The sequence below is a fragment of the Ranitomeya variabilis genome, chromosome 4 (genome assembly GCF_051348905.1).
Source record: "Ranitomeya variabilis isolate aRanVar5 chromosome 4, aRanVar5.hap1, whole genome shotgun sequence".
In the NCBI taxonomy this organism is placed as follows: domain Eukaryota; kingdom Metazoa; phylum Chordata; class Amphibia; order Anura; family Dendrobatidae; genus Ranitomeya; species Ranitomeya variabilis.
In genome coordinates this window covers 657,999,880-658,015,858 of record NC_135235.1, presented here as the reverse complement: position 1 = coordinate 658,015,858, position 15,979 = coordinate 657,999,880, and the positions used below count along the sequence as shown (strand labels likewise).

The window sequence follows — 15,979 nt, the reverse complement described above, 5'->3', positions numbered from 1 at the left end:
TATGGCAACAAAAGCGCCATAGAGTGGCTAAGGAGGTTCTCACAGCTCATAAGACCAGGGGAGGGCTTTCTGTGCCAAATATTCTTAATTACTACTGGGCTACTCACCTGAGGAGAATCTCCTGCTGGACATCCCTATGGGCCTACAGCAAGTGGAATGAAATAGAGAAATTATGGCTTACCCCAATACACCGTAACTCTCTTTTATGGTCGCCAGCACAATGTAAGTCCTTTCCACCCCTTTTAGGCCCCATGCAGTTCACCCGTGACATTTGGAATACCTGCACACGGAGATTCGCCCTCATGTCACCTTGCTCTCCCCTGGTGTCCTTCATCTATCATCCACAGCTCCCAAGCAGTTTGGAGTCTCCTATGGTTCACCCTTGGCTTAAAGCGGGCCTATTTAGATTTGCGGATATTATAGACGGGGAGACCATGGAGATTCACTCCTTTGATTATCTTAAGCAACATTTCTCGATTTCCAACAGGGAATTCTTTCAATCAAAATCAGAGCTTCGATCCCCACGGATTTCGAGAAAATTTGCAGGAGGGGCGTGAACACCAGGGGTCTGATCTCAGAAATTTATAACCTTTTATCGGATCCACGGGATGGGTCTGGTGAATCTTTTCTATACATGGCCAAGTGGGAGGTCACCCTGGAGCGGCGTATTTCTCCCCGAGAGTGGTCTGTCATTTGGAGGAATGCCGCAAAATCGTCAGTGTGTACTCTCTATAGAGAAAATATCTATAAGATACTAATGCACTGGTATCACACTCCAGAGTTTCTGCATGGACTGAATCCCTCTGTCCCTTTCTCCTGTTGGATATGTGGAGGAAGCACTGGGTCCCTCATGCACATATTCTGGTCATGCCCAAAAATTGTGCCTTTTTGGGGTCAAACTAAGTCCCTCATTGACAAGGTATTGCATACAGATATAGAACTAAACCCGCTGGTGCTTCTCCTGGGTCACGGGGCGCAGGGTATGGGCAAACTCTCCAATAGATTATTGCTACATATCCTTACGGCAGCCAGATGCCTGATTGCGCGTTTTTGGAGGCAGCCGAGTCCCCCTTCCCTTCAGATCCTCATTAGGCGGATCACGGATGTCAGAAGGATGGAACACCTTACAGCCTTACTAAATGACTCGGTGGTGCGCTTCCAGGCAATATGGTCCCTGTGGGATTATTATGCAGCGGGATCCGACCTGTAGTGCGGCTGAGTTCGAATTTGATTAGTCGATTTAACTGAGGTTTTTCCCGTTTTTTTTTTTCTTCCCCTCCTTCTACTCCTTACTGTCTTGTCTTGTCTTTGTCATTTACGTTTTTGTAAAATTAAGGTCATTTATAGCCTTACATCGTTTATATCGTTTATTATTGATGCACACTATACAGAAACTAAATACATGTACGTCCCTGTTTTGTTATACCATGTTTAATAAAATAAAAATTTTATGGATTAAAAAAAAAAAAAAAAAAAAGCTCAAAAGTGGTTCAGTACAGTCATAGGATACCTCACAGTGTTATACATATATTTTCCAGGCAATTGGAGGTTTTTCAGGAATTTTTCTGGAAAATTTGGAGAAGCTAACAAATTCAAATTTCAAACAATCTGCCCCTCTACTTTCATAATATAGCTGTCACGACAGCTGTCGGGTGACTCGGGACCAGGGGCTCCTTCCCTGACCCTACTACTAGGGGGCGCCCTAGCTCGCCGTATTCCCCGGGATACTTCTGAAGGTGAAGATGCCGGGGCCTCTACCCTTGCCTTATCTCCCGAGTTAGCTCTACATCTGTTCTCTTCCTCCACCCAGGGAAGAGGGGGCGCTATTGTGCACCACAGTACACCAACCCAACAAACAAGGCTACACAAACAAGGGTTAACAGAAAACTCCAGGCATACTAAATATTCACTCACATATAACAGAGGAATGCAGCGGGGAGTGCAGGATGGGAAATAAACAAAAGTGGAGAAGGGAAGGGATTTACCACACTTACAAACCAAGCAACAGTCACAGACAACTCCTCCAACACTCCTTCTCATATGAACATATCTTCCTCCTGAAGCCATGCAGCAAATTGTCAATGTAAGCTGCAGCCACCGATGCGGCCCAGCCAATAAACGTCCCCACGCTGACCAACCACGACGGCTTGGGGCGTGCATCCCCCGGGTTCGCAATACGGACCCTTTATACTGCAGAGGGGGACTCGGGCCTACCCGAACTAGGGGAAGGCAGAGACCGGGGTTCTGTGGCAGCTGAGCATGTGGACAAGGAAAGAGACATGTAGGATTTGACTACATCACACAACTTCAGGTATAGAGAAAGTAAAGTTTACTAAAGTAAAGTCACACAGTACATAAACCAAGCATGACTATGCCAGGCTCCTGATTCCACACCTCCCAGAAGGGTACCACCCAGTGGACCCCAACGGATCACTGAGGTATACATAGGCAGGACATCAGGACAGAGGCAGGACATCAGGGTACATGAGGTCATCAGGACGCAGGCAAGACATCAGGACACAGGCTGGACATCAGGACCAGGCAGCGATCATCAGGCTCCTGGCTACGGCCGTCAGGCTCCGGGAATCGGACCTAGGAAGGAACTCAAGCGGGATGGTGCTAGAACTGCAGGATTGCTGGGCCTGCCAAGAGCTAGCACTGCATGGTAGTCAGAGCACAGAGTAGTAGATGCTCAGCATAAACACCGGTTACAAGAGACTCAAAGTCACTGGGTGCCAGGCTCCAGACACAGAGGGATTCCAGGAACATAATACAGCAGACACAGTTAAGACAGGGTCAGGTACAGTATTTTTTTTAAATATACTCTACTAAAGTTTTTTTATTTTCTTGAACAATCACACCCTGCTTTTGATACTTAAATTGGATTGGTAGTCATTGCTAATTTTGACAGGAACATAACACAGCAGACACAATTCAGACAGGGTCAGGTACAGGACAGTTACAGGATCAAGGATTCAGGCCTGGATATACCGCCTCCAGGACAGGCGCCATAACAGGAATCAAGGCAAGGACTTTGGTACCAAAACATAGGAGAGGTGCAGGAACACAAAAAAGGAATAGCAAAGTTCAGGAGCTTTGTGAGTAGCTCAGGCCCCATCCATACTGCAGAGGAACTATAGGAGCTGCCCCTCAGCAATTGGCTAGCGACAGCATTTCAAGTACATACACTAACCCTGATAAAAGCAGATGAGGTGTGGCCGTGCACGCCCTTAGCACAAACAGAAACCATTACAGCACAATCAGTGCAGGAACTGAGGCTCAGGGCACCTGGCAGTGGCTGCACGCCCAGACACACGTGGAAAGTCATGCACCAGCTGCAAATGACCTCGTAACCCATGGACATCTTCCACAGCGGCAACCAGGGACCACACAAGTGGATGGCCATGCAGCAGAGCAAAGACCTAACCACCCATGTAAGGCTATGCAGCAGAGCAGGGAACTAAGCAGGCTCCATACAGGTACCAGCCAACAGTATCCCAGCTCAATTAGGGGAAAGGAGCAAAGGGTTAAAGTAAAGACACAAATCCTAGCTCTGACAAGGACTTGCATCAGAGCCCAGATTATAAACGGTAAGGAAGTGGCTAACTGAGCTCAGCGGCGAGCACAGAGTTTTCCAACATGGCCGATAAACCCTGTTCGGACAAAAGGAATAAACACCATTAAAATGAAGAAGTGCTTCTTCTCAGCGTCGGAGTAGGAGCAATCAGATGCTGCAGTCTTCTGGCTCCACACTGTTGCGGTAATCCCGTGACAATAGCGACACAGAAACAAATTATTTTTTTTCAAACAATATATTTAATTTGTAAAAGTTATAAAACAAAGAAAATTATATAAATTTGGTATTACCATAATCGTACTGACCTAAAGAATGGATATAACACCTCTTTGGAACAGCATGGTGAACGGTGTAAAATTTTAAATGTAAAAATAAATAGTAGAATTGTTGTTTGGATAAAGAGTGTATAAAAGTTGGTTAAATATTCAAATTGCCTCTTCTGAGAAAAAGAGGACTTAAACTCTATAGCGCCACCTGTTGGAAGTAGCGATCCTACAAGTCACAATCAACCCTTTAACGAGTCGTGCAATATGACTTAGGATAAAAGCAAAATCAGTATCTCAATTTACAGACCCCAGTCCAGAGCCTCTCACCTAGCCAAATCAGTTCTCATGCTTCACACTGACGAGTGCCAACAGCTCGAAACACCGTGTCTGCGAATTGAGATACTGATTTGGCTTTTATCCTGAGTCATATTGCACGAGTCGTTAAAGGGTTGATTGTGACTTGTAGGATCGCTACTTCCAACAGGTGGCGCTATAGAGTTTAAGTCCTCTTTTTCTCAGAAGAGACAATTTGAATATTTAATTTCCCAGAGGAGCATTGCACGGCGAATAAGCCTGCTTACCTTGACAAGCCAGCTGGTATGTCACTCTCCATAAGGAGAAACGCTACCCCTTAGACCCCAGTCCAGAGCCTCTCACCTAGCCAAATCAGTTCTCATGCTTCGCACTGACGAGGGCCAACAGCCCGAAACACCGTGTCTGCGAATTGAGATACTGATTTGTCTTTTATCCTAAGTCATATTGCACGACTTGTTAAAGGGTTGATTGTGACTGGTAGGATCGCTGCTTCCAACAGGTGGCGCTATAGAGTTTAAGTCCTCTTTTTCTCAGAAGAGGCAATTTGAATATTTAATTTCCCAGAGGAGCAGTGCACGGCGAATAAGCCTCCTTACCTTGACAAGCCAGCTGGTATGTCACTCTCCATAAGGAGAAACGCTACCCCTTAAAAGTTGGTTAATAAGTTATAGGTGTCCCAAAATGGTGCCACTGATTAATACAACTCATCTCACACAAAAAAACACGCATTGGCATTTTTTTATGGACAATCTGTAGATTTACTACCATTTTAATATTTCTGCGATAAAATATTCAAGCGTTTATCTCTACCAGAGTTGAATATATTTTTCTGGATTCTCACAAAAAAAAACAAGCCCTCATACGTTGAAGGAAAAATAAAAATGTTAAGGCTCTTTGAATGCAACAGAAGGGGCTAATTGACATTCACACTTCTGAAACTCTTCTGTTTTGTACTATTGGTCCTATAGTTTAAAAAAATGTCTACTTCCCTGTGTGAGTTCTTTCAAATTGAAATATGTGCAATTAAAGCTAAAATTTGGAAAATTATTATCCACAAGCGATGCATAAAATGGATTCTACGCTGTCTGACTCCAATGATGTTTTACAAGATCTGATTTTTTAAAACATTTCACACATTCTGACCATACATGCTGTTTATAGCTAATGTGAGTTCTCTAATGTAAAGATAACTTATCCTCTGTGTGACTTTTCTGATGTGAAAGAAGATTTGATTTGTGTGTAAAACAATTTCCACATTCTAAGCATGAATATTGTTTATTCCCTGTGTGAGTTCGCCGGTGTTTAAGAAGATTTGATTTACTTGCAAAACATTTTCCACATTCTGAACATGAATATGGTTTCTCCCCTGTGTGAGTTCTCCGGTGTTTAACAAGATTTGATGTACTTGCAAAACATGTTCCACATTCTAAACATGAATATGGTTTCTCCCCTGTGTGAATTCTTTGATGTTTTATAAGAACTGATTTGTGAAGAAAATATTTCCCACATTCAGAGCATAAATATGGCTTCTCACCTGTGTGACTTCTTCGATGTGTAGCAAGATTTGATTTCTGGCTAAAACATTTCCCACATTCTGAACATGAATATGGCTTCTCCCCAGTGTGACTTCTCTGATGAATAGCAAGATTTGATTTTTCCTTAAAACATTTCCCACATTCTGGACATGAATATGGCTTCTCCCCAGTATGAATTCTCTCATGTCTAAGAAGATATGTCTTCTGCTTAAAATACTTTCCACACTCTAAACATAAAAAATGTTTTTCTCTTGTGTGACTTCTCTGATGTCGGATGAGACTTGATTTCCGGTTAAAACAGTTTCCACAATCTACACATGAAAATGGCTTCTCCTCTGTATGAATTTTTTGATGCCTAACAAGAATTGATTTCCATTTGAAACATTTCCCGCATGATGAACACGAAAATGGGTTTTCGTCTGCATGAATACTCTGATGTCTTATAAGAATTGATTTCCGTTTGAAACATTTCCCGCAAAATGAGCATGAAAATGGGTTTTCATCTGTGTGAATTTCTTGATGTTTAACAAAATATGTTTTGAGAGAAAAGGTTTTGCCCAGTTCTAAACATGAAATTGACTTTTTTGCTTCGAGAGCACTTTGATTTTTAACATTCCACTGGTGACTTTTATTTTTCTTAATAGCCTGTGATAAATCAGAAGTTTGGACCTGTTTAAAAGGATCAGATGACAGATCTTTGCTGTGAAGGGATGATGGAATATCTGCAGTAATGAAATTCAATTCAGTTATATCTTGTCTGATATCAAGGTCATCTGATTCAAAAGTTTCTCCCTCTAATCTGCTGGCACAGTCATCTGCCAAGAATAAAACCAATTATTAGTTTTGAATAAAAAAAACCTAAAATATATTTTTATAGCATTACTATATAAAATACTCATAGAAATAGTTCACAGTCTAAAAGTAGACCTCAGAGCAAGATCATAGATCTTGAGAAGAACTCTAGAGAAGAGTAGATCATAATGTTAGACCATCAAGTTAGACTCTAGTATATTTTCAATTCTATGTTGAAGCCAGCATCTTCATAGAGTCATACTTCAGTGTTCCTGTCACCACTATTTTGTAGTCTGAAATCATTAAGGTGAGCAAAAAACTTCATCATTTTAAGATTTTTTTGTGAATAGAGATTGAGCACTTCTTCACTGATGAGTCCCGCAAAAAGGAAAGGTGGAAAGATTGCTATTCAACCATTTCATTCACAATTCTTGTCATGTATAAACACTTATCATAAAGAATTATAATGGCATCATTTATAGCTAACCTAAAGGCTTACATAAGCATTTTGAAACACTTACTGGAATATTAGTGTATGTTTCCACTGTCCGGAATCCCTGCGATTTGGATGCAGCGGATACCCCACTCCGCCCAAAGTGCAGCCCCCTGTTGTACGCGCGGTGATTCCGGATGTGTTCATTAAACACATGCGGAATCACCGCATCGTATTCATAGACTATGTTATCTATCTTGCGGAGACGGAGCGTCTCCGCAAGATAAATAGACATGCTGCGGTCTATAAAGACGCGCCGCATGTCAGGTTACGCAGGGCCGCCGGATGCGGCCCTGCACGCATAGTGGAGATGGGATTTCATAAAATCCCCCTCACTATGCTGCAACATCTGGATTCTGTGGCTGTACGCAGAGTCCAATCCGCAGCAAACCCTGAAGGTTTCCTGACCGTGGAAACATACCCTTAGGCATGATAAATTGCTGCCATGCTAAAAACCAAAGAAGGTCCAATGCACTAATAAATGGGGTCTATAATAAGGTGGTCATCTACTATATAATTGTCTAAGGGTCACTTCCGTCTGTCCTTCTGTCTGTCTGTCACGGTTATTCATTCGCTGATTGGTCTCGCCAGCTGCCTGTCATGGCTGCCGCGACCAATCAGCGACAGGCACAGTCCGGAAGGAAATGGCTGCTCCTTCCTCCCCCGAGGTCATTGCCCGCTCCGTACTCCCCTCCAGTCAGCGCTCACACAGGGTTAATGGCAGCGTTAACCGACCGTGCTATGCCGCGGTCGGTTAACGCTGCTATTAACCCTGTGTGACCAACGTTTTACTATTGATGCTGCCTATGCGGCGTCAATAGTAAAAATATCTAATGTTAAAATAATTTTAAAAAAATCGTTATATACTCACCGTCCGTCGGCCCCTCGGATCCACAACAGGCCTTCCCTGCTCGCGACGCTCCGGTAACCGGTCCATGCTGCGATCTCGCAAGATGATGACGTGCGGTCTCTGCGAGACCGCTACGTCATCATCTCGCGAGACCGCAATGCACTCTTCAGACCGGAGCGCGCGACGAGCATTGGTAACCGGCTGCTTCGATCCTGTTCGATCCTGAGGCTCCGGAAGGTGAGTATATAACTATTTTTTATTTTAATTCTTTTTTTTAACAGGGATATGATGCATGCTACGTGGCTGGGCAATATACTACGTGACTAGGCAGTATACTATGTGGCTGGCCAATATACTACGTGGCTGGGCAATATACTATGTGACTGGGCAGTATACTATGTGGCTGGGCAGTATACTACATGGCTGGGCAATATACTACGTGGCTGGGCAATATACTACGTGGCTGGGCAATAGCATATTCTAGAATACCCGATGTGTTAGAATCGGGCCACCATCTAGTTTAGTATATATCTGTATACACTGTATGCTGTTAACATGCAGTAACATGATGCAGGTCCAATAGGAAATAAAGATTCTAATGTTCCGAAATTGGATCAACAGATGGTCATGAAAAAAACTCATTCACGTAGGAATATATCATGTCCATATTCCATATTGGTAAGGTAGAGCATGTGCTATCACCTATAACAGTATTATAATTACATCCACATTTATCATAATTAATATTTTGTGCGATGGAGGGAAAATATACTGAATAAAAACTGAGAGATCACAGAGAATAAAAAATCAACACAAAATAATTATATCCAGTGACTGAGAAGAATCTGTGACCTCTCTGCATTTAGTGGTTACTGCTCACCTGGGTAGTCATCTGTAGGAATCTCCTCTTTACACCACTCCTCATCCTCCACATATGTCTCTGTAGTATTAATATGGGTCAGATCTTCACCCTGAAACAAATATTGTAAAAGTCACAGACAGATGGAGAAGTCACATCTATGATCAGCTCTAATCCTGCCATCTCCACCGTTCTCATTACACAAGTATAAAACATAATACTGGTGGATAAAACAAGACTGAGCACAAGACCTTCACAGCCATCTACACATCATAGGGGAGATCTCATGACACCTTCTCTCCATCTACCTGATGATCCTGAGGAACATTGGGATCTTCTTGTTTACAGTCCTGTGGAAGAAGAGGACGGGGACATCTCTCTGGTGTTGTCCTCTCACTGGATAGAACTGGAGGAAACACATACAGGGACTGAATTACATACAGATAATTATAGGCTGTGTGTATTTAATCCTGTCTATTACCTGTTGATGTGAGGGGCTGGGGAACCTCCATCATGGTGTCTTTGTACAGATTTCTGTGTCCTTCTAAATACTCCCACTCCTCCATGGAGAAATAGATGGTGACATCCTGACACCTTATAGGAACCTGACACATACAATGATACCATCATTCCCTGATCCCTTCATAGCGTTACTGTATAATGTCCCAATATTCCCAGCAGTGTCACCTCTCCAGTCAGCAGCTCTATCATCTTGTAGGTGAGTTCTAGGATTTTCTGGTCATTGATGTCCTCATATATTAGGGGGTGAGGTGGAGGCCCCGTGTTTGGGCTCTGAGGTCTTTCCCATCCATCAGATACAGGCTCCTGACAGCGCTCACTAGAGTTCTTCTTCACTACTGTGTAATCCTAGTTATGGAGAGACACATTAATCACAATCACACCTATCCTCAAAAAGCCCTCTCTTGACCCATCCTCTGTATCTATCGCCCTATATCACTTCTCCCCTATGCCTCAAAACTACTGGAACAACACGTCCATCTTGAACTGTCCTACCATCTATCTTCCTGCTCCCTTTTTGACCGCTTACAATCAGGCTTCCGGTGACACCACTCCACTGAAACTGCCCTAACTAAGGTCACCAATGACCTATTAACCGCCAAGAGCAAGCGACACTACTCTATCCTCCTCCACCTGGACCTGTCCTCTGCCTTTGACACAGTGGACCATTCCCTATTACTACAGACCCTCTCATCCCTTGGCATCACATCATACCTACATCATCTCGTCATACCAAACTGACAGAACATTCATCTTCTCCCATTCACACACCACCTCCTCACCTCGCCCCCTATCTGTCGGAGTCCCGCAAGGTTCAGTTCTAGGGCCCCTGCTCTTCTCCATTTACACTTTTGGCCTGGGACAGCTCATAGAATCTCACGGTTTTCAGTATCACCTCTATGCTGATGACACACAGATCTACATCTCTGGACCAGATATCACCACCCTACTAACCAGAATCCCTCAATGTCTATCTGCTATTTCATCCTTCTTCTCCGCTAGATTTCTAAAACTTAACATGGACAAAACAGAATTCATTGTCTTTCCCCCATCTCACGTGACCCCCCCTAACGAACCTATCCAATACAGTAAACGGCTGCCCACTCTCCCAGTCCCACAAGCTCGCTGTCTCGGGGTAATCCTTGACACTGATCTCTCCTTAAAACCGCATATCCAAGCCCTTTCCACTTCCTGCCACCTTCAACTCAAAAATATTTCATGAATCCATACATTCCTAAACCAAGAATCTGCAAAAACCCTAGTCCATGCCCTCATCATCTCCCGCCTCGACTACTGTAACCTCCTGCTCTGTGGCCTCCCCTCAAACACTCTCGCACCCCTCCAATCTATTCTAAACTCAACTGCCCGACTAATCCACCAGTCTCACGCTATTCCCCGGCCTCTCCCCTCTGTCAATCCCTTCACTGGCTCCCCATTACCCAGAGTCTCCAAAGCCTAACAACATACAAAGCCTTCCACAACCTGTCTCCTCCATACATCTGTGGCCTTGTCTCCCGGTACTTTCCTGCACGCAACCTCCGATCCTCACAAGATCTCCTTCTATACTCCCCTCTTATCTCCTCTTCCCACAATCGCATACAAGATTTCTCTCGCGCATCACCCCTACTCTGGAACTCTCTACCACAACATATCAGACTCTCACTTACCATTGAAACCTTCAAAAAGAACCTGAAGACCCACCTCTTCCGGCAAGCCTACAACCTGTAGTAATCACCAATCGACCAAACCACTGCACGACCAGCTCTATCCTCACCTACTGTATCCTCACCCATCCCTTGTAGATTGTGAGCCCTCACGGGCAGGGTCCTCTCTCCTCCTGTACCAGTTGTGACTTGTATTGTTCATTGTTGATTATTGTACCTGTTTTTATTATGTATACCCCTCCTCACATTGAAAGCGCCATGGAATAAATGGCGCTATCATAATATATAATAATAATTAATAAATCTCACTACAGACATTTCCATAGTCCTCATCTCTCCATTTCTGTCCATCTGCTATTCCCATAGATAAGAATGATGTAATGTGACGTCATCAGAATCTCTCACCTCTCCAGTAAGCCGGAAGAGGATCTCTAGGGTGAGGTGTAATATCCTCTTCACCATCTTGTGTCTGTCTCTCTCCATCCTAGACAGGTCAATCAGGAAAATTATATTATATAGAAGATCTCCACTGAGAACATTCAATATTGTAGGGACCTGAAAGAGAAGATGATGAGGCCGATGTAAGATCATAAAGAATTCTGTGTAATAATACAGATACTGGAGATAATAAAGGGAAACATATCAGGAAATAATATAATGTTTAGATTTTCTATTTATGATCTATCGATGTTTGGAAAATCCCTTTATCCCTCCTATAACAATGCCCATACTATTATAAATCTGGATTGTAGAGGCTACTTATCTCCTTAGGGTGCTTTCACATTGTGTACTTGCCCACTCTCAGTGGTCCTCTCGGGGCTTGTATGCGAACCCCCCACGGTCGTATGTGTGCTCTGTCGTGCACTGTTTTCGGGTTTACACGCCTACCGGAGGCAGCCACCAAGACGTAGTAGACTGCATCTGGGTGTCTGCTTCCAGTAGGTGTATACACGCAAAAATCCGTTTGACAGAGCGCATGTTGTCTCTGTCTGAACCATTATTATCAGTGGCCCCTTCAACGCATAAGCCCGAATTCCATTTTGCAGGGGGTTCAGATGCAAGCTCTGACAGGACCACTGAGAGTGGGCAAGATCACAATGTGAAAAGGGCCTTAGATGTTGTGATCCATAGCAAGGTCTCATCCAGATGGTTAAACATCGCATCGGCATCTCACTATTTGATCGCAGGGTTTTGATCATTCACCATGGCAGCCGGAAAAAATAACAAAGCTTCCGGTACTTGTAAAGTGATAACATGAAAACGATATTTTTTTTCCCAGTAATGAGATATTATTGTGGAAAAGTCGTACAACAAGTATTCTCTATACGTCATTGTTATCACAGTAATTGTATATTTAATATTCAGAATACGGTAATCATTTTTCATTCCCCTTCTTCCCAGAACCATAACTTTTTTATTTTTCCGTCAATATGGCCATGTAAGGGCTTGTTTTTTGCAGGAAGAGTTGTACGTTTGAATGACACCATTAACTTTGCCACATAATTTACTGCAAAATGGGAACAAAAATTCCAAGTGTAGTAAAATTGCAAAAAAAAGTGCAATTCCATAATAGTTTTTTTGATTTTTCATTTACCACGTTCACTAAATGCAAAAACTGACCTCCCATTATGATTCCCCGGGTTATTAAGAGTTTGTAGATAACAAACATGTCTAGGTTCTCTTTTCTTTAACCCCTTAGTGACCAAGCCAATTTTGACCTTAATGACCGAGCCAATTTTTACAATTCTGACCACTGTCACTTTATGAGGTTATAACTCTGGAATGTTTCAACGGATATCACTAATTCTGAGAATGTTTTTTTGTGACACATTGTACTTCATGTTAGTGGGAAAATTTCTTCAATATGACTCCCGTTCATTCATGAAAAAAATGAAATTTGGCAAACATTTTGAACATTTTGCAGTTTTCAAACTTTTAATTTTTGTGCCCTTACATCAGAGAGATAGGTCACACAAAATAGTTAATAAGTAACATTACCCACATGTCTACTTTACATCAGCACAATTTTGGAAACATAATTTCTTTTTGTTAGGGAGTTATAAGGGTTAAAAGCTGACCAGCGATTTATCATTTTTACAACAAAATGGACAAAACAGTGACTTTGGGGAGTCAATATGACAGAAAATACCTAAAAGTGACACCATTCTAAAAACTGCACCCCTCAAGGTGCGCAAAACCACATTCAAGAAGTTTATTAACCCTTCATGTGCAGGAACTGAAGCAATGCGGAAGGAAAAAATTAACATTTAACTTTTTTGCAAAAAAATTTACTTTAGACTCAAACTTTTTTTTTTTCACAAGTGTATCAGGAGAAAACGGACCACAAAATTTGTTGTGCAATTTCTCCTGAGAACACCGATGCCTCATATGTGGGGGAAATCCACTGTTTGGGTGCATGGCAGAGCTCAGAAGGGAGGGAGCACCGTTTGACTTTTTGAAAGCAAAATCGCTGGAATCAAAGGTGGACACCATGTCGCATTTGGAGACCCCTGATGTACCTAAAGAGTGAAAAAAAAAACAATTCTAACTCCAACCCCAACACACCCCTAACCCTAACCCCAACCATAACCCCAACACAACCCTGACCCTAACTACAAAGAAAGAAAAAAAAAATTATTTTTACCTAACTAGGGGTGACAAGGGGGGGGTTTGATTAACTATTTTTTGTATTTTGATAACTGTGATAGGTACCTATGTGTCCAAGGTCGTGAAGGGGTTAATAGAAGTTGATGAGTTACATTATATGTAAAAAGCCAGATACAGAGAAATGGGAGGGAAAGAAAAGTTATAAAGGTCTGGAACAAAGAGATGTCAAACTTCAAAATAGTCTCAGCACTAAAGGGGTTACTGCTCCCCCGCCCAGTAATGGGGAATCTCCAGCACCTACCTCCACCTGCAGAGCCGCACACCACATATATGGCTGTTCTGTGCGCACAGGACCTGTGATGAGGTCACAGGAGGGGAGGAGTCAGGGGTCACATGATCAGGGGCCTCAGTGTATGCAGGACTCTGCTGTGCTGGTTGTCATGGTGCTGGATGGGGGGAAGTTTATGTGTGGGGTCAGGAGGGGTTTACAGGGTGAATGTAGCAGAGCCGTGTGTGTACGAGGTGTACGGAGCAGAGCCGTGTGTGTACGAGGTGTACGGAGCGGAGCTGTGTGTGTACGAGGTGTACGGAGCGGAGCTGTGTGTGTACGAGGTGTACGGAGCAGAGCCGTGTGTGTACGAGGTGTACGGAGCAGAGCCGTGTGTGTACGAGGTGTACGGAGCGGAGCTGTGTGTGTACGAGGTGTACGGAGCGGAGCCATGTGTGTACGAGGTGTACGGAGCGGAGCCGCATGTGTACGAGGTATACGGAGCAGAGCCATATGTGTACGAGGTGTACGGAGCGGAGCTGTGTGTGTACGAGGTGTACGGAGCGGAGCCGTGTGTGTACGAGGTGTACGGAGCAGAGCTGTGTGTGTACGAGGTGTATAGAGCAGAGCCATGTGTGTACGAGGTGTACGGAGCGGAGCCCTGTGTGTACGAGGTGTACGGAGCAGAGCCGTGTGTGTACGAGGTGTACGGAGCAGAGCTGCGTGTGTACGACGTGTACGGAGCGGAGCAGTGTGTGTACGAGGTGTACGGAGCAGAGCTGCGTGTGTACGACGTGTACGGAGCGGAGCAGTGTGTGTACGAGGTGTACGAAGCGGAGCCGTGTGTGTACGAGGTGTACAGAGCAGAGCCGTGTGTACGAGGTGTACGGAGCAGAGCCGTGTGTGTACGAGGTGTACGGAGCGGAGCCGTGTGTGTATGAGGTGTACAGAGCGGAGCTGCGTGTGTACGACGTGTACGGAGCGGAGCCGTGTGTGTACGAGGTGTACGGAGCAGAGCCGTGTGTGTACGAGGTGTACAGAGCAGAGCTGCGTGTGTACGACGTGTACGAAGCGGAGCTGTGTGTGTACGACGTGTACGAAGCGGAGCTGTGTGTGTACGAGGTGTACGGAGAGGAGCCGTGAGTGTACAACGTATACAGAGCATAACCATGTGTGTATGGAGCAGAGCCGCGTGTGTAAGAATTGTGTGGAGAGGAGCCGCGTGTGTATGAGGTGTATGGAGCAGATCCATGTGTGTACAACGTGCACAGAGCAGAGCCACACGTGTATGGAGTAGAACCGTGTATTTGTACAATGTGTACACAGCAGAGCCGCGTGTGTGTAATATATACACAGAGCAGAGCAGAGCAGTGTGCGCACAATATGTACAGAATGGAGCTGTGCATGTATGACGTGTACAATATCGAGCCGTGTGTATGTGTATGCAGCAGAGCAGAGTGTGTGATGTATACATAGCAGAGCTGTGTGCGTATGATATGTACTAAGCGAAGCTGTGCATGTACGCGGGGCGGACACTGACTGTGAAGGGCCCCTGTGCAGGACTGGTTTGTGGTATAAAATCCTCGTAACTATTTCCCTTTTATGCAGCAATTTTTAAAAGTTGTATGAAAAGTTACACAACGTACGTCCTGGTACAGATGAATGGTATTAGTTTCCATAGGGAATTATATATTGAATCTTTATATGAATGTACCCAATATTCTGACAGATTGGATTCCATCTGCTTCTACCTGGAAATCAGCAGCTGGGATGTCTGTATATGTAAGTTCAGAATCTTTATGTGTTTAAAGAGGAATTTTACTGTATGTGCAGAGGTGTGGCACTGCCATGGACACGGCCTGTGGGCCTTCGTACCCCAATTTTTTAAATTACTGACAGAGACACATTTTTGACAGTGAGATTATGGGAATTTCTGTCACATGATGTAGAAATAGTTAATTCACTAAAAAGGTTCACGAATATTACATTTTATGTCTACTAGGTTCTGTGATGGGATGTTACTCCAGGGAACTAGTCTGACTGCTAAATGTGGAGTTGGGAAGAAATGATTTCCTTAATATCAGACAATTTGCCTCATGGAGTTTTTTTACTTCCTCTGGATCAATATCTAGGGTATAGGTTTATGGCCTGTAAATGGACTTTCCAATGTAAAAACTATGAAATTATGGGGACCAATCAGCTGACCATGAGCAGTGCTGGCGGCATTACATTGA

At 43.8% G+C, this 15,979-nt stretch overlaps 1 protein-coding gene across 2 annotated transcripts in view; it reads right to left on the bottom strand.

The window, feature by feature from the left end:
- Positions 1-4,377: 4,377 nt before the first annotated feature.
- Positions 4,378-15,979, bottom strand: part of LOC143767478 (uncharacterized) — a 118,363-nt gene continuing 106,761 nt past the window's right edge. The window contains exons 1-6 of one of the 2 annotated variants that reach the window (XM_077255855.1): positions 11,276-11,415; positions 9,375-9,554; positions 9,169-9,292; positions 8,996-9,093; positions 8,709-8,799; positions 4,378-6,508 (exon numbers count right to left, since the gene is read on the bottom strand). In XM_077255855.1, coding sequence (XP_077111970.1) covers positions 5,334-6,508; positions 8,709-8,799; positions 8,996-9,093; positions 9,169-9,292; positions 9,375-9,554; positions 11,276-11,353 — 1,746 coding nt within the window. In that variant the 5' untranslated portion in view covers positions 11,354-11,415 and the 3' untranslated portion in view covers positions 4,378-5,333. Of the gene's footprint in view, positions 6,509-8,708; positions 8,800-8,995; positions 9,094-9,168; positions 9,293-9,374; positions 9,555-11,275; positions 11,416-15,979 lie in introns of those variants that run through there. The other variant, XM_077255856.1, reaches the window with a different exon arrangement.